Here is a 23,284-nt window from a genome sequence, read left to right as displayed (position 1 = left end):
CATGGTTCTGTTAACAATTGCTTCAATGTCGGTACAATTGATTTGCTTTTCAGCACAAAACCGTCGAATGTAATGATTGATTTCCTATAAAGGCATGGAGAGTATTTATTTATAGCATGACAGAGAAGTTATAATATCTTACGTTCACAGACTCGAAGTTTTTGCAGGGAGGAATTGTGCAAATTTGTATTCCTTTAGGATTTAAGGAAAGAAGGAAGCGGAAGAGGTGAGAATATTGGGACTTCAGTTGGGATGGTGATGTTTTATGGAGTATATCTTTAGTTCTTATCATTATAACGATATGACGTTCAACAATATCTCCACAAAACCAAGGGTAACATGTTTTTGGAATACACTTTGCGCGCCGCAAAAGTTTTAGTATTGTTTGACCGCCTACTGCTAAGTCGAGGAAATATTTTCCGTTGCTTGACTGTTTTGGTTGTCGTCCTAAAATATATACCATTAGTAGGAATTAATTTCACATCTGTTAGAACAAATACTTTGTAGTTAGTTCTAGTACGTAGCATTCGGCAAAAATTACTATCGCCCAAAAACAGTAATTTCGTCGACATCTTCACTGGTCACTGGTTTTAACAAGAGATAACTAGAACAGCTGATCTCTGCAATAGCTGAGGAATCTTTATATATTATAAGTTTACTCCTCACCTTTCGGGCAAAATCTAAAAAATGTGTATGACGCTCTAAAACAACACCGAATAAGTCGGCAACTATTTTCCCGGAATGCACTTATAATGCAAAAAATATGGACATATTTTTTCCTTAATACCTGCGCCTTTTGTAACTGCACGTGGCGGAGTTCTTACCCTTTGCCAGTAACGACTAAAAGCCCATAAAACTACAAAATGCCTTTCTTAACAAAATTTATTTTTTCCATGAAATATTAAGAGTTTCGCAGTTTTCATAATCTATTAAAATCGCTAAAGGCACCTACTATCTGCTCTACATACGTGTACAATTTAATAACGAAATTGTTTCTCTGAAGCCGTGGTCGGTGTTTGGATGGTCGATTTAAATCGCTAAAGGCATCCTCTAAATCATCCTAAAATTTCGTCAATTTTGGAGGTGCCCAACGGGGTCAAATTCACCCCCAAAGTCCGCGCCGCGCTGTATACCTATAGTGTCTAGTAACACATTTTTTTTCTCGGAAACCGTAATACATTACGGTGTTTGGATGGTTGATTTAAATCGCTAAAGGCATCCTCTAAATCATCCTAAAATTTCGTCAATTTTGGAGGTGCCCAACGGGGTCAAATTCACCCCCAAAGTCCGCGCCGCGATCTGTACCTATAGTGTCTAGTAACACATTTTTTTTCTCGGAAACCGTAATACATTACGGTGTTTGGATGGTCGATTTAAATCGCTAAAGGCATCCTCTAAATCATCCTAAAATTTCGTCAATTTTGGAGGTGCCCAACGGGGTCAAATTCACCCCCAAAGTCCGCGCCGCGCTGTATACCTATAGTGTCTAGTAACACATTTTTTTTCTCGGAAACCGTAATACATTACGGTGTTTGGATGGTTGATTTCAATCGCTAAAGGCATCCTCTAAATCATCCTAAAATTTCGTCAATTTTGGAGGTGCCCAACGGGGTCAAATTCACCCCCAAAGTCCGCGCCGCGCTGTATACCTATAGTGTCTAGTAACACATTTTTTTTCTCGGAAACCGTAATACATTACGGTGTTTGGATGGTTGATTTCAATCGCTAAAGGCATCCTCTAAATCATCCTAAAATTTCGTCAATTTTGGAGGTGCCCAACGGGGTCAAATTCACCCCCAAAGTCCGCGCCGCGCTGTATACCTATAGTGTCTAGTAACACATTTTTTTTCTCGGAAACCGTAATACATTACGGTGTTTGGATGGTTGATTTCAATCGCTAAAGGCATCCTCTAAATCATCCTAAAATTTCGTCAATTTTGGAGGTGCCCAACGGGGTCAAATTCACCCCCAAAGTCCGCGCCGCGCTGTATACCTATAGTGTCTAGTAACACATTTTTTTTCTCGGAAACCGTAATACATTACGGTGTTTGGATGGTCGATTTAAATCGCTAAAGGCATCCTCTAAATCATCCTAAAATTTCGTCAATTTTGGAGATGCCCAACGGGGTCAAATTCACCCCCAAAGTCCGCGCCGCGATCTGTACCTATAGTGTCTAGTAACACATTTTTTTTCTCGGAAACCGTAATACATTACGGTGTTTGGATGGTTGATTTCAATCGCTAAAGGCATCCTCTAAATCATCCTAAAATTTCGTCAATTTTGGAGGTGCCCAACGGGGTCAAATTCACCCCCAAAGTCCGCGCCGCGCTGTATACCTATAGTGTCTAGTAACACATTTTTTTTCTCGGAAACCGTAATACATTACGGTGTTTGGATGGTCGATTTAAATCGCTAAAGGCATCCTCTAAATCATCCTAAAATTTCGTCAATTTTGGAGGTGCCCAACGGGGTCAAATTCACCCCCAAAGTCCGCGCCGCGCTGTATACCTATAGTGTCTAGTAACACATTTTTTTTCTCGGAAACCGTAATACATTACGGTGTTTGGATGGTCGATTTAAATCGCTAAAGGCATCCTCTAAATCATCCTAAAATTTCGTCAATTTTGGAGGTGCCCAACGGGGTCAAATTCACCCCCAAAGTCCGCGCCGCGATCTGTACCTATAGTGTCTAGTAACACATTTTTTTTCTCGGAAACCGTAATACATTACGGTGTTTGGATGGTTGATTTCAATCGCTAAAGGCATCCTCTAAATCATCCTAAAATTTCGTCAATTTTGGAGGTGCCCAACGGGGTCAAATTCACCCCCAAAGTCCGCGCCGCGCTGTATACCTATAGTGTCTAGTAACACATTTTTTTTCTCGGAAACCGTAATACATTACGGTGTTTGGATGGTTGATTTCAATCGCTAAAGGCATCCTCTAAATCATCCTAAAATTTCGTCAATTTTGGAGGTGCCCAACGGGGTCAAATTCACCCCCAAAGTCCGCGCCGCGCTGTATACCTATAGTGTCTAGTAACACATTTTTTTTCTCGGAAACCGTAATACATTACGGTGTTTGGATGGTTGATTTCAATCGCTAAAGGCATCCTCTAAATCATCCTAAAATTTCGTCAATTTTGGAGGTGCCCAACGGGGTCAAATTCACCCCCAAAGTCCGCGCCGCGCTGTATACCTATAGTGTCTAATAACACATTTTTTTTCTCGGAAACCGTAATACATTACGGTGTTTGGATGGTTGATATCAATTGCTAAAGCCATCCTCTAAATCATCCTAAAATTTCGTCAATTTTGGAGGTGCCCAACGGGGTCAAATTCACCCCCAAAGTCCGCGCCGCGCTGTATACCTATAGTGTCTAGTAACACATTTTTTTTCTCGGAAACCGTAATACATTACGGTGTTTGGATGGTTGATTTCAATCGCTAAAGGCATCCTCTAAATCATCCTAAAATTTCGTCAATTTTGGAGGTGCCCAACGGGGTCAAATTCACCCCCAAAGTCCGCGCCGCGCTGTATACCTATAGTGTCTAATAACACATTTTTTTTCTCGGAAACCGTAATACATTACGGTGTTTGGATGGTTGATATCAATTGCTAAAGCCATCCTCTAAATCATCCTAAAATTTCGTCAATTTTGGAGGTGCCCAACGGGGTCAAATTCACCCCCAAAGTCCGCGCCGCGCTGTATACCTATAGTGTCTAATAACACTTTTTCTTTTCTCGGAAACCGTAATACATTACGGTGTTTGGATGGTTGATTTCAATCGCTAAAAGCATCCTCTAAATCATCCTAAAATTTCGTCAATTTTGGAGGTGCCCAACTGGGTCAAATTCACCCCCAAAGTCCGCGCCGGGCTGTGTACCTATAGTGTCTAATAACACATTTTTTTTCTCGGAAACCGTTATACCTTACGGTGTTTGGATGGTTGATTTCAATTGCTAAAGGCATCCTCTAAATCATCCTAAAATTTCATCAATTTTGAAGGTGCTCAACGGGGTCAAATTCACCCCTAAAGTCCCATCCGCGGTTTATAATACTGATTTTTTTTCTCGAAAACCGTTAGGGCTTACGGTGTTTTGAAAATTGATAAAAATACTTAGAAGTGTGTTCTATTATGTGGTAAAATTTCGTTTAATTCGAAGGTGCCCATCAGGGCGAAAACATCCCTTTTTCGGGGGTGAGGGTTGAAAAATTTTTTTTTACCAAATGGGGGTGGTTAGCTGTTCTTGAGGGTAAGAGTGACCTGTGTGTGAAATTTGGTTACCCAAATCGTATTGGTTACGGAATTATTAATGTTTTAAGTTTATTGCTGGGATTTATGGATAACTTCACACCAGTGAAAAAAGGGAGATTTTTTGTAGGTGAGCCATATAAGAAGAGGTAGTAAACGTCGACTTTCCCATAAACTTTGTATTTACGGATGAAGTAACATTTACTCAAAGCGGAATTTTTAATATTCATAATGCGCATGTTTGGAATGATGAAAATCCCCATGCAATACTAGAAACTCATCATCAGTGGCGATTCAGTGTTAATGTATGGGCTCGAATTATAGGTGATCAGTTATTAGGTCCATTCTTTCTTCCAAAGAGATTGACAGCCAATGCTTACATACATTTTTTACAAAATGACCTTACAGAGGCATTTGATGAATTACCTCAACAAATTCTAGAAGATTGCTACTTTATGCACGATGGAGCACCAGCATATTATGCACGCGCTACTCGAGCATACTTAAATAACAGATTTGACAATAAGTAGATTGGCCGAGGAGGTCCTGTCCCGTGGCCACCTCGTTCACCAGATTTAAATCCGTTAGATTTTTGGTTTTGGGGACATTTAAAACAAATAGTTTATTCTGAAGACGTTCAAATTGTGCAGGATTTGAAAAATAAAATTAGTAATGCATTTGGCACAGTAAAACAAATTATGACATGAATCTTTTCCAATTTGTTAAATATTCGTTGTTTTTATGCTGGTTGAACGATTTTCTTCGACAGTCTTTGTTACTTGTTTTGTTAAATTATTAATGAACTGTATTAATTAACTTAATATTATCTTATTATTTATTAAATTTTATCTTTATTTTATGAAACTAAAACTTTGAATATCTCGAAATGGTCCATTTTCAGACCTGTGTTTATTAGACTTTTTTTGTCTATTTTCGATCAGAGAATACGCTGATGCAGTCTTGCACAATCGTTGCGGGACAGCCTGTATATGGCGATATAGAATTATAATATTTTTATATATTTGGTTGTAGAATCAAATATCTGCCTAGAAATTTATAATTCGTAATTGAAGTTTAATTGATCTTTTGTTCTATACTGATTTTTAATTTTTCTTTAGAAACTTTTCTTTGTATAACGACGTATAATTACGTACCAACTTAAAAATAAAATTATGATACCTTACAAGTTGTTCTAAGATACCCAATTCAGTTTGTTTCAAAGATATTCGTGAAGAAAACGTACTTTACACTGTCAAAGCAGGAGAGATTTGGCTTGAAGCTTCCTCCAGTTAATTAGCACTTCTCAGTAATCCCCTTAACTTGTACTACCTGGGAAAATTAAAAGCTCGGAAATACGTGACCAACACCTCTTTGTGTGCTAATTTTTTTACGTAACGAGAAAATCCGCTTTATTTGCCATAATGTATTTTTCACTATAATTAAAACGATTAGTGGTAATCTTCTTAAAACGTGATAAACAAAAAATGTTTTTCAGTAAGCTATAAATTAATAGTTCTATAAATTTTAAGATTCCAATTTATATTTTATGATATGTAGTGAGGCTAATCGTAAAGTTTTAATACCCTAACTGTTGACATCGAAATTACTCGTCTCGATATTTTATATTATGCGTCGTTCCATGATTTACGAGTTGGTTATCGTATGGTACATTTAGTACGAGTTTCGTATGGACGTTTACAGCTGATACAGTGAATATATTGGACAGCGGTGGTCGTAGTATATATGAAATGTCACATTTGTTATTATCGGAAAAATAAAACATTGTTGAAAAAGGCCAACGTCAAATATTATATACAATTTACTCGTGAAGTTTTATATTTTACATCAACCGTCTGTTTAGTTTGTCTTTTGGCTGTCTTATTACGCTAACTTCGCCACAAGAATTGTTGGACACATAGTAGAACCGAAGTGGCGAACTTCAAACACCCATTAGAGCCGTTCGAAGTTCTCCCGGAGGTAAACAACCGTTTTTCCGAGCGAGTCCAGACACCGAAACAACGAAACATAGTTCAGTCGGGGGCGTACAATGGTGTAGAGTTGGCTTGCGGCGAAGCTCGGCAAGAAATATCGCTCATAAGCGTGAACCATGACTTTGAGTCGAGAAGTTTTCGACCGGCAGAAAGTTATTGCGCCGTTACGCGGGGCTTCATTGAATTCCGGCAATTCTAAACTGTACGCTTCGAAACGGCTATTGTTATTAACGTTCGGTTTACAATCGAAAGCCGGTCGTGTATTTCACCCTTAGGGCTGGTGCTTGACAGCTTAGCACTTGCACAACATCGGACTTGTCTAGCGCATTCGTGTTAATTTTAGTAGATATACATTAACACCTACATACCTCTTAGCTGTTTTAGTAAAAAACTTTTGTAGGTTTATTTACAAATAAATACTTATAAAGCGAAAAGGGTTGAACCCTTTCTCTCGTAATTAATGGTGTTGTTTTATCCTCTGTCTTCGCGATTTACCTCTAAGCTAAACTTGGTGGCGTTGAAGGGAAACGGATCCTTTACCTTACGAACCAATTCAACCGATTTAATTACCGCTGACAAAGCGACTTCTAAAACAAAGCAAACCAAGGTACGTTTAGTCCTCCAAACTGGATGTTGTTCACCGATAATTGCCTTTCGACAATGTTTCGATTGAATTCATTAAGATGAATCTTTTTCGATTTACAAAACGGTATTTTACGATGCTCCATATCGCAATTTTCGTAATGACACGTATCATTACATTAATTGCACCAACAGGTTATGCGTAACATAATTTGTATTAGGACATACCGATTAACCGAAAACACAAAATTTACCGTTCCGAGCACGAATAAATTCGCATTACATCATATTAAACAGAGCGTTGTGCTGAAATCGTGCAACCCATAAAACGCACTCTTGTTAAACGCAATCGACGATTAATTGCACGCACAAGTTAATCAAATTACGGGCAGTTTAACTAACGAACCGGTTAAACAGAAGCTAACATTGTACGGTGCAAAACGCTGATTTAATTCATTCTGATTGTAGGTGAACGTGAGAAACTGTAAATTACTCGTTTACTGGACATTGTATAGTCCCATTACGATTGCAAATGAGCTGCTAATCCTACCTGAAACATTCTTTCGCTCCTCCACACGTTTCGAAGGAATTCACTTTCACACCGAATGGTCAAGAAAGAATGTAAACCCTTTTGGGTGGTCTTAATGGAAAAAGGAAACCTTTCCGATTTCTTTTCTTTTTAATTTCATGGAAATTTATCCAACCAAACCACTATGAGCAAGCAAGCTGTATTTGCGAATCCTTTCCAGGAACGAAAGGTGAATTTTAAGCGAACAAAAATTAGAATTCAACGCATAAATCCAACGAACCCAATCGCAAAATAAACGCCAAAAAGCAGCATCGCGATCGATATAATCGCGGAATTAGTCGAGGTGAAGCGTAGAGCGATGGTTAATGCCGTTCTCGCCTCTACAACACGAACAGTCAAGTGGGAATTAGGCGCGATTATCGCTACTGTCCGACTACTGGCGTTAGAAGGACTAGAGTTTCATTGGCGCCGTCGAGGCACCGTTCCACACACTCCATCAAGTCCCCAGTCATTGATTTAATCCAGCTCGACCTCAATTATATCGTTGTAAATAGGATAATGGCTGTTTTGTGGAATATGCATCCTGAAAACTTTCTATCGTCAAGATTAATTTTGAATATACAGTAAGCTTCATTTATTTATGTACCATTATTCGTTACAAATGTGATACAAAAGTGATAAACTTAAGAATGAGATTATTGTTGAAAATTGAAGCTCTAATAAACTGTAAGAAAAAAAATAACAAGGTTAGGTGAGGAGCAGGTTTAATTTTATTAATAAAAAACATCGCAGTTTTCTGTGATTTATCTGCCATTTGTGCAATTATCTTATTGATCAAGTGCTGGAGATACTGGTTGGTGCTGGTATAACTAATTTAATAATTATTAATTAACGTAGTAACATTACCAAATGCTACAGTTTCCTTACTTACAACTAGTATGGTTTTAAACTGTTATCGTTGTCTGTAAGAAGAGTATTGCTACTAATATATATATTGTTTACATAACGGCCCATTCTTTACATAGTATATATTTAATTTATAACAACTATTCTCTTTGATATATAACATTCAGCTTCGTTTATAATCGAAAGTTTATACTAAGTATTATGACATAGCTCAACTAATCTAGTTAACAGTTGTTGAGAGACTTTAGCATTAAAATTTACAACGCTAAGTTATCTTCAGGATACAAGCAGACTGCTAATGGCATGCACTTACATTTAGTAAACTGGTCGTATGACACAGTCAATCTTTCTTAGGATAATGCATTTTATTGCAACAATAATCAGAAATGAAGTGCATGTCAACGCGCATGTTAAAAACGGCAATTAGCTAGAAATAGCTGTAAAGTAAATTTGCATGGCTTTATGCTTTTCTTGTTATAGCAGCAATCTGCCGAAGGCAATGAGCAACTATTACTTAGTGGAACGATCCCTTAGCTGGTAGCTGAGAATAATTCTACTGATTCAAACGAACTCTAATTAGAAAAGTAAGGTTATAAGTAATAGGACTATATGATACCATACGAGGTTTAACTCACTTCTAGGGCACTTAGGTTGCTTAGTAATAGTAAACCCTTTAGAGCACCTGGAGAAATAGAAACCTTATCTGGGTGGTTTGGAGGACAAAAGTTGTAATTGTTGCCGATTCTGGTATAATTTCTGCCAATAATCCTTGGAAATATTCTGAGTCACCACGAGTACACTTATCAAGCTGGAATGTTGCTGGAATTAGCTCTATATAACCTAATAATTAGAGCAATCAACACTATCCGCGAGAAAGGGATCACGGTTTTATCATGGCAGATGTATGTAGAGGTGTCTGTAATAATGATATACCACAATCTCTTGTAAAAGCAGATTCTATTAGAGGTGCTACCACACTGAGAAAAATGATATGGAAAATTGAACTAAATCAATTTAGTTGTTAGACAAATAGTCATTTATGCTAGAAAATTTATTCATTTACCTAACGTAACTTAGCTGACATATACAATTCTAATTAGTCAAATTTATGATAGTTAATTTATCTATTTACTGAGGTGATGTAACTAATTTTTAGAAAAAGAAACTACATCGTGGAAACTAGTTGATAAGTCTAGTTGTTGAGTAGTTTAGTTACCTAATGTATTTGGTATTTTTGTTTATTTTGTTCTAGTCTGAATTTCTATATACATTTAACAATGAAATATTTTACCTAAATGGACAAATGTACTATTATTAAATACTTTATTTAAATGTATTTTAGTCGTTTTGTCTACCTGTTTTCATCGTTACATCGATCGTTTATAGAAAATATTTCTTAATACAAACATTGCTTTTTCATCATCGAAAACGATCGATAAAGCATCTGTTTTTGAGGATTCGCTACCAACTTACAGTTACAAACTTTCTTCATTATTACGGTTACAAACCTGTAAGACTGTACTCTTGTTTTGTTGGAGGGAAGTCCACTAATATTAATACGTTTTGTGGTACTCTCAGTCGTCACAAGTCGTCATTAACGTGTTCAGGTACTCCGAGTGTTTTTACGATTTGGTAAGAAATAAAAATGGATGTGCAAGTTGAAGATACTGTAACTACTTTGTTACAGCAGTGGGAATTACACGTATTAATTCCAGATTTTCAAGGCAAGTATTTAACTATGTTTTCAATTATTTTGTTATACATATACAATAGAGCGTCGATAATCCGGCTTAATTGTGACCGGACCCTGTCCGTATTATCAAAATGTCCGGATTTTCGAAAAGAACCCAAAATAATGGACTTTTGTGGTTAAATAATTGATAAATAGATAAATAAAACCATTAATTAATATTAACTTATTATAATTTCATTATATCGTTATAAATTTCACAGAATGTGGGAAATCCCCGCGTTATATGGGGGAAAACACGTTATACAGAGACATGTAATTGCGTAGTATGAAAACGCGTTATAAGAGTACCGTGTTAAATGGGGAATCACTGTACTTTGTCTTTTGTATGTACAATCAGAAAAAGAGAAATAAATTTTTTTTTCATCGGTATTGAATCCGGATTATCGACGGACCGAATTTTTGACGGCAGACATGTTACTTGTAGTTGTATAACTGTTTTAAAGGCAGCTCTGCATATAGTATGTGTTATGTTACAGCCAAAGGAATAGACGTCGACGTTCTTGCAGAACTGACCATCAACGATATTGATCATTTAATTCCTGCAGAACAATTCGGTCTACGAATTATTATTATAAAAAAGCTTTTTGTATGGAAACAACTCAACGTAAGTTGACAGCTATAATCTATAAGTGCCATCATCATGCCACAATCTATAAGTTTATTTTCTTTAAATGCTTTTTATAGGGATTAACAACATCCCTAGCAAGTACAATTACTGCATCGAATTCATCATCATCAACAGTAAATAATTGGATAAATGCTAATATAATAGATACAGATAGAAATGGTAATCCTGAAAATCAACCGATCTTTGTAAGTTGTTTTATATTCCAGTTTATTTCCTAAATCATAGATGTATTTATTTTAGAAGTTAGAAAATCTCTTATTAAAATCGGTTAGTGGTCAGTTAATTTTATCAGAATATAAAGTTAGTGGATTAAGTTCGAAAAATCGAAATATCCTTACCATGATAATCGTGGAGGATTGGTTAGCGAGTAACACATCTGTAGATCGCCAATTGTGCCAAAATGTCGCAAAGGAAATAAAAAACCTATTCCCATTAGAATGTGAGGTACGTTTCCAAATTAAAACTACCAGTACATACATGATTTTTTATGTTTTTAATTTCATGTGCCTTTCAGGTAACGTATTTGGGTACCAAAAAACAACGGGGAAAACTAATAGAAAAATATTATTCCCTTCGAAAGAAGTATAAGCATTCACTTTCTATTGGACAGAAAAGAAAAACAGGAAACGTTACTGATGCCTTTAACGAAGCAGATACTGATGAAGAGACGTTTGACATAAATACATTTAGCGATTATGAATGGTTAAAAAACAACTACTCCCCAAACGATATAGTGTTTGAAAAGTGGATAAGCACGTTTAATGTTCGACAAAAAGACGTTCGTGACAAATCAATAGATGTTTTTACAAAATGGCCTATTTTAAAACAAAACATTGCTGTAGCACTGGTAAGTTGTTTCTTAGTTGTAGCAAAACGTATAAAATCATTAAAATAACTTAATTTTCAGATTGAATTAGATTTTGAAAAATTGCATCCAAAGCGAAACACACTATTATTTTCCAAGTGGACAATATTTGAAACCCTTATAAAAAATATATACCATAGAGATATAAAAGATAAAAAATCTCGCACACTTTTCAATTTATTACAGTCATCTAACTTAAATGAAGGTTTGTTTTGTATTTTTTGATTTGTTTTCTTATTTATATAGACATTTTAGATTCAAAAAATTACCTCTTAATTATAAATCTGAATGCCATACTTATTCCTGCTATAATTAAAACTGGACAAGACATTTACAGACCAACAATACTAGATGGCCAAGAAAGTTTCGCCTATCATTTAAAGGTATATTTAAAACTTTTACTATTTAGCAGCAAAATATAATGTGTTTAATTTAGGACAAGAGCTTCATACAAAGTTTTATTAAGAATAGAAAGGAAGTTTATGAAAAGAACCACTGGACGTTACAACCATTGATATTAGGAATAGGCAAAACAATTGAAAGTTTAGAATGCTTTTATATATACTTTAATGACATATTATATTAAGTTGAATCCTTTTTAAAGGCAGTTTCTGTCACATTTCAATTATATATCGCCTTCAATTTGGAATACCCTAAACAAAGTGTACAAGTGTGGAAATTTATTGAAGAGTATTTTTATGAATTAAATTTGCCAAATAAACCAAAGAAAAGTAGTACTGCTCGAACTGCACTAATTTCTGAACTCATAAACCAACAAGGTAAGGATCAAGGTATCAATTAAAATTAAGGACAATGGAAAACGGCGTAAAATGTTTTTTATGCCCAATATTTTTCAGCGACGTTAAAACGTACACAAATCACCTAAAAATTAAACATAAATGTAAAAATGTACTTTACTACAATATACTTGAAAATATATTTGTTATATATATGTATACTTGTTTTCTTTATAGATACATCTTGATAAAGTATCTAGTGATACGGATATGAATAATAAACATTAATAGACATTTTAAACACAAAAAATGATCAAAATATTTACAATATTTTGATAAACGAACTATCGTCAATATTAAATTCAACTATTTGCAGTAGTTAATATAAATATATTATATAATACATCAAAACAATGTTGTAATAACACCTACCAACAATGGGATATTTTGACTACAAATCGTCGATATTACAGTGAAAAATTTAGGTACGACGTCTATATTTAAGTAATAAAGCTATCTACTACCATTAATAATAAATATAATATTAATAGTAAAAACATCTATTAATATTATATAATGAAACTAATTTTATTAGGTATTTATAAGATACATTTTTCGATCATTTATCTATCTTAAATTATCGAAATAGAATTAGTTTGTATAACTAGTAGTAGTAGTTAGCTAATTTTTGACTATACATTTTAGATAATATAACTACATTTTAGGTAGTTTTCCCACATTATTTTTCTCAGTGCAGTTATAATGGGTTTGAAGAAACACTCATAATCATATGCTCTATGTGATGCAAGTGCTACAAGGCTGCAACTTGGAGGGCGGAACTAGCTATTATCACGAGAATGATCCAAATTACCTCGATGTCCACTACTGATGAAACCGTAAGATGATTGTATAAACATTGTGCCAACAAATACAGCGCATTAAAATTGCCGACACAAGCTAAATATATCCACTAGACCTGTAAACATTTTGTATTTTATAGTCATTTGATAATAATCAATCCACAACGATGACAAAATTAAAAAAGTCTGGTGAAAATGAAAACTAGAAATTAAACTAAAATTAGAACTAAAACTGAAACTAACACTAGAAACTTTCGGGAAAAGCCTTTATAAACAATATACTTAAAACTCTGTATTGGCTTTCTGATATTTATCCGATGTGATATAATCGCTGTAAATATATTAACTCCTCGCATTCATTTAGAATTAGAATTTAGTATTTGCGCGACTCCTTAAATGTCCGAATTTCCGTATATGATTTTAGCGCTCGACGATCTTCCCATATATTCTTTGATAAATGCTCTTATTGATATCTTTTGTCTTAAACATGCAGAGTAACTTTAAAAAATAATTTTCTAAAAATGTATGTATGGACCTGTAGTGTTACCCACCACTTTACCATAGTGACCCAAAGACCCCCACGTACCGGAATAGTGCTGTATTTTGTATAGAGTTGTAGGAAGCAAACCGAATCCAATATGAAGGCATACTAACTAAAATCGCTAGTTTAATTGATTTACAACAACGTGGGTTTGCTGCAGTTACGTCATTTCCCTAAATGCCAAGAGTTTTCCCCCGAATGCGCACTAATTTCGCCTAGAAGTTTGTTTGTTTTCTGAAGGCAAACACTTCGGATAATTTTTGTAAATTGAGTGAGTAGCGATTTTATTAAAAGTAGCGTGTAAATGTAGGTCAAGTGTGTAACTCAAGAAAGTCGTTCACGAGTCACGTATTAAACCTCCCTCAAATAACGTCAAAAACATAAACAGATAAGTTTTCGCACTTGACCTACATTAACAAGATCACCAGGGCAGGACTCTTGTACCGTATAATTAAAAATTATTAAACAAAAATTTTTTTAGTGTTGTTTGTTTCTCTAGCCCTTATCACAACTTCTTTTACTATCTTGAAGCATTGCATTTATTCCTGTTATAATTTTATAGGCATGATAGATCATATTTTTGCAGACTACCTTTTCTAGTTTAAACATTGTCCTGATGAATGACATGAATGATATTAGTTACTACATTGGTGGTTGACATTTTGTTATTGTAATTTTGTTGATTACTCGCGAGCACTCGAGCTAATTATCGAATTGTTGATACGACTTGCGACGAAATTAATTTTGAGATTGTTTCCATAACGTTAGTTGTTTTCACCATATGATTCATATCTTTCGTTTAGTTTATGACGTGCGTGATTATGGTTATTTTCTTGTTTTTTCGCGTGTCCCCCAAATAATTTTTCTTATGCAGAACTCAGAAAATTCTTTTTGATATTATCTGGATCTTTTAAACCAGTTAGACAAGTTAATATTTTCGAATCTTTCAATTCAAGTCACAGCGTCGATATAAATGGATCGTTTTTAAAGAAATATTGTTAGAAAGGATATTGCAAATGACCCAATTGGATTTGTTCATTAGCACCAACTAGCATTATAAAATACGTCAAAGTGGTAAAGGATATTTTAGAGTTAACTTTAAGTTATCCATTAACCTCTGATTATGATAGCAGTAAGATTACTAGAAGATGGTAATGTTGGACTTTATATCAATATTTACTTAACGAGAACTTATCTGGTTAATATACAATCGAGTCGTAATCTTCTTATTGACATTATAAAAAAGTATTTGTTAGTAATATATTCTCCACGTTGTTTTAGTTCATTATTATTATTAACATTTAAATTTCCTTAAATAAGTGTCCACCTCATTCTTTCTAATTTCTAATGCAATATGTTGAGAAAAATTTATCAAATAGTAAGAATGATATGAAATCAACGTCCCCTAAAGAAATGCAACAAATAATTAGATCTTTACCAAAGAAAAAAGCTCTGGGCTATGACCTTATAACAAGTATAATTCTCATGAACTTCCCGAGTAAATATTATGCTTTCTTAACAAGCCTATTCAATGCATGTCTAATGATTGGGTACTTTCCAGAAGTATAGAGGCATGCTTATATCTTACTATTTCACAAACTTGGTAAAAACAAATCAAACCCTTGATTAGGCTACTATGTAGCCTGTCAACATTTTTAGAAAAAAATTTACAAATAAGATTACTTGATGAACTAAATGAACAGAAACTATTGCCACCTTTCCAATTCGGCTTCAAACAAGGCCCCTCTACAAGTCATTATTTCCAGTGATTGGTTGACCTAATAGAGTATGGGATTGAAAAGAAAATGTATACAGCTACTCTTTTTCTGGGCATCGCACAAGCTTTTCATCGAAATTGGCTGGATGAGCTAAAATACAAAATTCTCAAGCTCAATATGTCAAGTCAATCGTTTTATCGTTCTTAACTAATAGAACTTTTTCTATGAAATCACTTATTCGACATTCGCAGGTGTTCCTCAAGAAAGCGTCCTATCTCCAAACCTTTTTAATATACATATGTATGTGCACGTTATCAACCAAATCATTGACAACGATATTATCGCTAACGACACAGTCCTATTCACAAAAGCTTGTGATCTAACTTCAACAATAAGAAAACTACAAATAAATGCGAATAAGTAAGATGGCTAAACCTATGAAACTGAGAAATAAATGAACAAAAATGTCATAATGAAAACTAAAAAGTTTCATGAACGCATGTGTGAATCAACCGATCTCTATCAATTGTATAAGAAAACCATTCATCGCAGTCTACAACGACTTCTTTCCCAAGACTTATATTTAACTTGAATAATATTAGTTATATTAACATTGTTAGTTCTTACTACTACAAGATGAATGTGACTGCTTATGTTATTCGAAGTAAATAGTGTCAAAGTTGATGAAAAGTGCCATGTATAACTTTTGTTTAATTGTACTGGAAAGTAAAATTATAAAAAGAATTGAATCTGTTTCTACTTGATCCTATAACTCCTTACCTAAGTACAGGTAATGAATTTTGCCATAGGAAATTGAATATCAAGTTTTCCTCATTTAATATTCATACTTGTTTCCTCCCCTTTTACGATATCTTCAAGTGACTTATATAAACGATTTTATTTCTACTAACCACATTCTGCAATCTCTCTTATAAATAATGACCAATTTAAATTTGTTTGTATTTGTTTGCCTTATTTCTATTTAAGTTCATAACACAATAAAAATATTCCTTCTAAGTTTTATTATCATTAGTATCACTATATATAAGTACGAGAAAAAGTTCTAAACGAAAATCTTTTATTATTCTAAAATTTATGCCTTTTGATTATGGTAAGTAATAACATCAAGAATACGTAGCAGTAATGTAAAAATCTGTATCAAAAAGCAACGACCGAGCAAATACAATCCAATTTATTTTGGTAGAGCGCTAACAAAAGCGACAGGAACCATTGAGAACCTCAGCACGAACAAAATTACAACCCTTATCCAAACAGTGTGCGGCATCTGACGCACATTCGTTCGGTTTATCGCAGCATAAACAGCCGGCGAGTTCTTTTGTGGTAGCGCGAACGTTGGCATGAACACTTTATTACTATCCGATGCTAATTGGCTATTGACATAGAGGCGCGCGTGTGCTTCTTAGTAATTAGCGGGTAATCACGAAGGTGTGAAAATTTTCCCTCTGAGATATTTGCGGATTCATTATGTAAATTTAAACACGTTATGGGTACATATCAGCAGGATTCTTGGAAGCGTTGGTGTTTATTCTTAGAAAACGATTGGTATTTCACGCGGGCGTGCGGATTAAAACGGTGCAGGAAGTGCATGTACGTGACGGTTCCGATGGCGGATATGTGGGAATTGATATGCATATCTTTACCAGACGTGGTGTCTTAAAGGATGCATTTAATTAAAACTTGTTCTTCCATCGGATTTAATAATATAAAAGAGATGGTTATGTTATAATGTAACGAGATCGCTGAACTCGTTTTAAACGATTAAATATCTCGTAGTAATCCTTGAGAAATTAAAAGTACATCCGAACGATTCCAATATCTACGGAGAAAACTGGAGACTCGTTGAAGGGCAAGCTTCGCGACGCCCCAACCATTCGTTCTCTGGGGACACTAGTCAACAACGTGACCTGGTTTATTCATATTTCTATTTCTGCACTTCTTTCTCCCAGATAATGTAATGAGTTTTGAGGAGAACTCGTCGAGGAGCCACTTCGGCTATTCGTTCCTGGGATGTAAGCCCCGGAGGCGCCGACTTCAAGTAATTCAATACTGCGACCGTCCAGCGAGAATATTAATCCCTATCTAACTTGCTTAGGTTTAGGTTTTGGAGTCGATGACGTTGAACATTTTCGCTCACCGGAGCTTAACGGAGTTATAATATAGCTTAACGAACTACTGAATATGTAGTATATCGTCAAGGTAAATTTGGATAACCAATTAATAATAGGTACGTTATTTATTAAACACTGGTGGGTAACACGACTTCGTTGCATGTACTATTTGACACTTATGAATCTCTAACAGCCAAGTCACGGAAACGGTAATATCACGACAATAAAAACTACCGTGGTACACGATGTAACAGAGTACAGAAAGAAAAAAAGTAAACATAAACAAGTACATATCTTGGCGCACATGTGTCAACTGGTCTTTGTTCGAACAACGGCTTATATAGCTTTGTACGTGTTTCTATGTCCGTTTGAGTGTGTGTGTAAACGTCTCAAGTGTATTACTTATCGCGATGATAAACGCGTTACATACACACACGCTGACGGTAACATTAGTAATACCATAAACGGTCGATCGGTTAGCGACCGCGTGGGTGCCATAATATGTAATTTCCCATTAGCGCCCGACCTCAATAACAATGAACGACTATTAATAACGTTTCGCCCTAGAACGACACTATCCGATCAGTAATGACTCGTTGTGCCATCTAATTGAAATCGAATTAATCGTCGCAACCAAGTCCGATTTATATGCAGGTAATTACGGGGGAGAATTATATCACTTTAATAATTATGTATACACAGATAGAATAGCGAACCCACGCCGCCGCTGAACGATGTGCGACTTCGAGGGGGTTATGAATATTTACGTTCGGGACGATAAACACCGCATGCTAATGTCGCCTGATTTATGGCTGTTTAATTACTGGGCACCGCCCAAATAACACGTGGTTGTCGTTAGTGGCTTGCGCAGTAAATATACGTCGATTAATGTGCTGCATCTGCAAGAATGGATGTGATGGTTCTTTCTTTCATATTGCATCGTCAACATAAATATTCCATAAATATTCCATAGTACAGTTATTTTAATATAAACCATTTCCCTTTATTTATATGTATCCACTATTAAACAAATTGTTTGTTTAAATTTCAAGAAATTATTCTAATTGTTAAATGGTCCTTTCTGAATGGAAATTAGGTAATTGCCAGGCTATTTTAACTTCAACGTTGCCTTCAAGACGTTGATTCTAAGATTCTCACAAGTAACCCAATTAAAAACCAAGCAATTGCGGCTTCCAATTAGCATACAACAGACCCGCGGCTGTTGTCCCCTGTTTCGTACAAGAGCAACTAAATCGAAAATTGCCCCATTTGCATTTCCTTTGTGAGCGTTCAAGTCGCCAGAGTAATTCACCGGGACGCTAATTTTCCATGCACATACGACTCGTACCGAAGCGATTGTATCTATTGCTTAGGAAAATTGCAAGTTCTTAACATAAATGGATGTTAAGGATGATTCCAGCTCCGCTGATCAATGTAATTTCGCGAAACGTTGACCGCCCAATGGGCCGTACCCGAACTTTCGCCGAACTGCCATAAATAAACGCCTTTTATTAAAATTCATAATGTTTAAGGAGTTCGAAAGTGGGGCGGCGGTGTGCGGCCGCCGAAGTGCTACGAGAAAATCGCTGATACGGCGAAAGAACTCGCGTGCATAATACATGAGGTCATCGGATTTATGGCCTCTCGCTACTCTGTACAAGATGGTCGAACAATAAAATATACTCTCGTTGAAAAGTTCGAGTAAAAAGGATAGCTGATTTATCATTTCTCGTACTACTGAAAAATTGCTTTGTTTTGATGTCTAGAAGAGTAATTGTTCAGTTCCAGTAAAAAGTTTTCACGAAACGATAATGAATCAAGCAAAAACATGATTAACGTGTTTATTTTTTAATTCAATTCCCTAATAACGTTAAAAAATTACGTAGCGTTCATTTACCTCTTAAGAAACGAGAGAGCATCTAAAGATAATTATTCAGTCGGGAACAGATGCGAAGTCAGAGCGCGTTGTTATAAATACCTAAACTCCCGATGTTTACCATCACAAAAAGACGTCGCGGTGCTGTTAAGCGTCATTCCCAGTTAGTTGCTCCTTAAAGCTGCCGTCTTTTCACGTCGGACACGCGTGTTCATACTTTACGACCGACGTCCTGCGATTTAATACGAATGAAACTTAAACAAACCCCTTTCGGGTAAATATTTAGTATTCTCTGAGACTGAATGTAAACAAAAAGCTACAACTTCTTGTTCGATTTCAACAATGTTCAAAATGAAACACAAAAAAGTCAAATTACTTATCGATTAAAGCAATAAAACAATGAGAAAAGACAAAAAATCTCTCTTGAGTTTTTTTAACACTTACCACGTTGTACCTCGTAAAAGAGACACCGGTTTTCAGTCTTTTCAGTTGCCTTAGGGAACGACATGCAGCAATACATGCACAAACGGCACATAAACGTTCCCGTAAATAATAAATCCGTAAAGGTCCCGCGTGGCTCTCACATGACAATCGCTGAAAATCGCGCTGCACACGTGTGTTCCGAAGGTTTCGTTACGTTCGCAACGCGGCTGCGTTCGCATACAGTCGTGCGATGACTGCCTCCGAACTTCTTCGCGAACCTAGAACAAGTTTAAAAGCTGTTTAAGGCGCCATCTAAACGGCGACGCTCGAAACTAGCGAATAGGGTCGTCGGGACGCTTCCAACAGAACTCTATATCACACAAGGGTTGCTATAAATAGGGTGGTTTCAGTTTTAGGTATATAGTATTGGAGCTTAACCAAAGATGGCGATGTGGGTTAAAGTAACGGTAACTGTATTTATTTAATATCAATGATTCAATATACGCTTGAAAATAATTGTGGGAAACAAAAATATTATTTATAACGTTTTCCATGATTCCTGAAAATATCTCTATATTATTAAGTAACTAATTTTAGAAAATTATTAGTTGTCTAGCTCACGTAAAACAAAAGCTCCATTACATTCGCCTCTAATAACCGTCTAATAACCAGTACTTTCATTGTAGATACTACCGTATCTACCTGAAAACCAATTCCTTTTCTCTACCAATAACTTAATTACACCCTCGGTTCTCTGCAATTATTTATGTGCGCCCATTTGAGTTGTTGTTTCGCAACCAACCCACTTAGCGGTTATTACCAGATACTTCTTTCGTCGTGACGTACCGTGTTCGTCCTCGTTATCATTATCGTTAGGGACAATCAGGCGAACCGAGGGGTCGTTATTAACATAAGGCCGCGATGTTCTTTGGTTTTCTTTTCTCTTTCTTCTTCCATGGTTTCTTCCTCCTCCTCCTACTCCTCCTAGTGAGTGAGGGAAGGTTGCTTCCCACACAATTAGAAGTCGGCGGTGTATCGTTTCGTTTCTTGGAATAATATATCATAAGCGATGTCGGGGCCGTTCGTTATTTTAATTGTTGGCGTGTACAAATTTGGAAGAGTGATGACGTCGCATTTGTCCTCTGTCGGCGGCGTCCAAAGAAAATTGCCGCGTGCTTTTACGCGGTGGCTTCTTAGTTCTCCCTAAAGTTTTACCAAACTCGCTACGTCGACTTCGTGGACGATTAATGCGTTTCGATTATTTTTCTGTATCTAACAAAATGACAAATGTCTTAGAGGGGCCATTATGACTTATAGCACTTATACTTACACGTTTAATCACCCAAGGATTTGATGACTTCATCATAGACAAACAACTTTTGAAGTTGAAATAAATTTTTTGTGATTGTTATAATGAAGGGTTACTAAATTGTAAGTTTTGAATGTAAATTTTCTTTGCAGAAAAGGGTGTTACCTCCTTGGAAAATCACAAATCATATCTGACAGATCAAAGACATTCTCGGTCGGAGGATTTGCGTGCGGCGAGAGGCACTTTTAGATGCACTTATACAGCCGTGAGCGACGTCGACTGCCCTAATGGAAATAGATGAGACAGTAATGAACCGCCACAATGCCCAAGGAGCACAAATATTTGCTTCTTGTGCGAGCTGAGATCGTTTGGGCGTCTGTCTCGATGGTAAAAGAGCGTGAAAGTGCCTTTCTTACCCCTTTCAAGATCAATATTGATCACACATATATATAGAGTAACGGATCTGCTAGGACATATATTTATATTGATGATTATGACCTATTTTGTTGGTGCTATCTATAAATATTTTGATGAAGGATATAAAATATTACTTAAAATAATTACATAAAATAGCATATTAAATAATTCTACCAAGTTGTGTACTTTACTATAAAGCATTTATAAGAGGCTGTTTACAAGATTATCTTATCCAAACATCTTTATCCATTCTGAGACCTAATAAATCGATGGATAAATTGGACAAGAAATTCAATAGCTTCGTCTAGATTAGCAAAATATTCAATCAAAACATCATTTTTCTGAACAAATGAATTATGGAGTTTCTAATTTTAAATATTTATTCGCTAGAAATGAACGTTACAAACGACTTATCGCCCGATTTCCACATCTTTCGTAACCACTAATAACACTCTGAGCAAAATAGATTGAGGCGGCATACTGCTATGCCATCAACATCGAGAAAATTCTAAATGCATTTGATGCATTAGACGGTGAGGAAGCCGCATTAGTCAGGATTTCAGTAGCTGCTAAATGACCATACAACAAAATTATTTAGATTTCATTGCATTAAATTCCTTCGCGCATTGGGACGGTGAAATTATCCTGAAGGGATAAATAAACTGTTAAACAGGAACCGAAAAAAAAAGTTGGTTCAAACATTAAAAAAATGTGGTTTATCTATTTTGTACTTAATTTCATCATGTATAACAAGAGAATTTATAACAATCGATTAAAAATACAATATTAGTTAAATACTGCCAATTACATTGAATTATCTGTAGTAGTTTATTAACACATAACCATACGTAGGTACATGAAACTCGTACAGATATTTTTAAAATAAAAGTTTAAAACTTGTTAATAAAGTTCGCAAAATATAACATGCTCAAGAAGTCACTTTATTATGATTTCTTTCTTAAATTAAGTAGGTGATAAACGTATTTGGTTTGAAAGACAAAGTTCTTTCTTTCGTACAAAGTAAATTAACCTCCCATGAAAACGCCACATGATCAATTTTCTAATAATACCTGTTTTTTTAATGAAAAAGGTGATAACACCAAGGCACTCAATAACGAAAAATATTGCGTAATTTAGCTTACTGAAGATGCATAAAATCGCGAAGTTATCTAATTAAAATTAAGCATTATTATAAACATGATTGTATCTATTAAATAATGCAGTGGCGGTGGATTGAAGTTCTGCACCACAAGCTAGTATCGGTGGAATGACGGCAATGCAGATTCAGTGAGCTACCTTGGAATACAAAATCTAAGTCCTTATGACTACTATAGTTATCAATTTATTATATATCATTACGTTAAGTGCTATTCAACCTAAGCACTTAACTTATGTAGATAGTTTAAGTACAGTTTTGGAAAGAATTTACAGAATATGACGTTTATATGCATACATATAAAAAAACATTTCTTCTACTTGGGTTTGGCAGAAAAAAGTTGTGTATTCCACCAACTCTCAATTATATAGAGTGCTTCCTGCATCCTGTCAAGGACAGCATTCACATACTTGCTTCTTATAAAGATGGTTAGGTGTGCATTCGTCATGGAAAAGCAGAAAAAAAAGCAAGGAAGTGGTCTGTGCTCCACTTCCTTGATTTTTTTCTGCAGACCTGTCCTGCTGTAACGCAAGTTACACAAAACTTAATTCGTTGCCGATCTCCGATTTATTACCTTACCGTGTGTTTTAACACATCGTAGTGTACCAT

General features: G+C 35.5%; 2 protein-coding genes across 2 annotated transcripts in view; one reads left to right on the top strand and one right to left on the bottom strand.

Moving 5' to 3' along the window:
* Positions 1 to 20,050, bottom strand: part of LOC111417589 (discoidin domain-containing receptor 2) — a 95,146-nt gene extending 75,096 nt beyond the window's left edge. Inside the window, exon 1 of the mRNA XM_023049919.2 lies at positions 19,815 to 20,050. The gene's annotated coding sequence lies outside the window, so the exon portion shown is untranslated. The remainder of the gene's footprint in view (positions 1 to 19,814) is intronic.
* Positions 10,477 to 12,461, top strand: LOC139429636 (uncharacterized). Its single transcript, XM_071195597.1, has 7 exons — positions 10,477 to 10,620; positions 10,701 to 10,829; positions 10,885 to 11,088; positions 11,159 to 11,491; positions 11,552 to 11,714; positions 11,765 to 11,892; positions 11,946 to 12,461. Exons 1-7 carry the CDS (start codon positions 10,477 to 10,479, stop codon positions 12,093 to 12,095), a joined length of 1,251 nt encoding a protein of 416 aa, XP_071051698.1. The 3' UTR covers positions 12,096 to 12,461.
* Positions 20,051 to 23,284: the final 3,234 nt, after the last annotated feature.

Source organism: Onthophagus taurus, chromosome 1 (genome assembly GCF_036711975.1).
Source record: "Onthophagus taurus isolate NC chromosome 1, IU_Otau_3.0, whole genome shotgun sequence".
NCBI lineage: Eukaryota > Metazoa > Arthropoda > Insecta > Coleoptera > Scarabaeidae > Onthophagus > Onthophagus taurus.
Note: the sequence above shows the minus strand (reverse complement) of the source record. Positions and strands in the feature narration are given on the sequence as shown.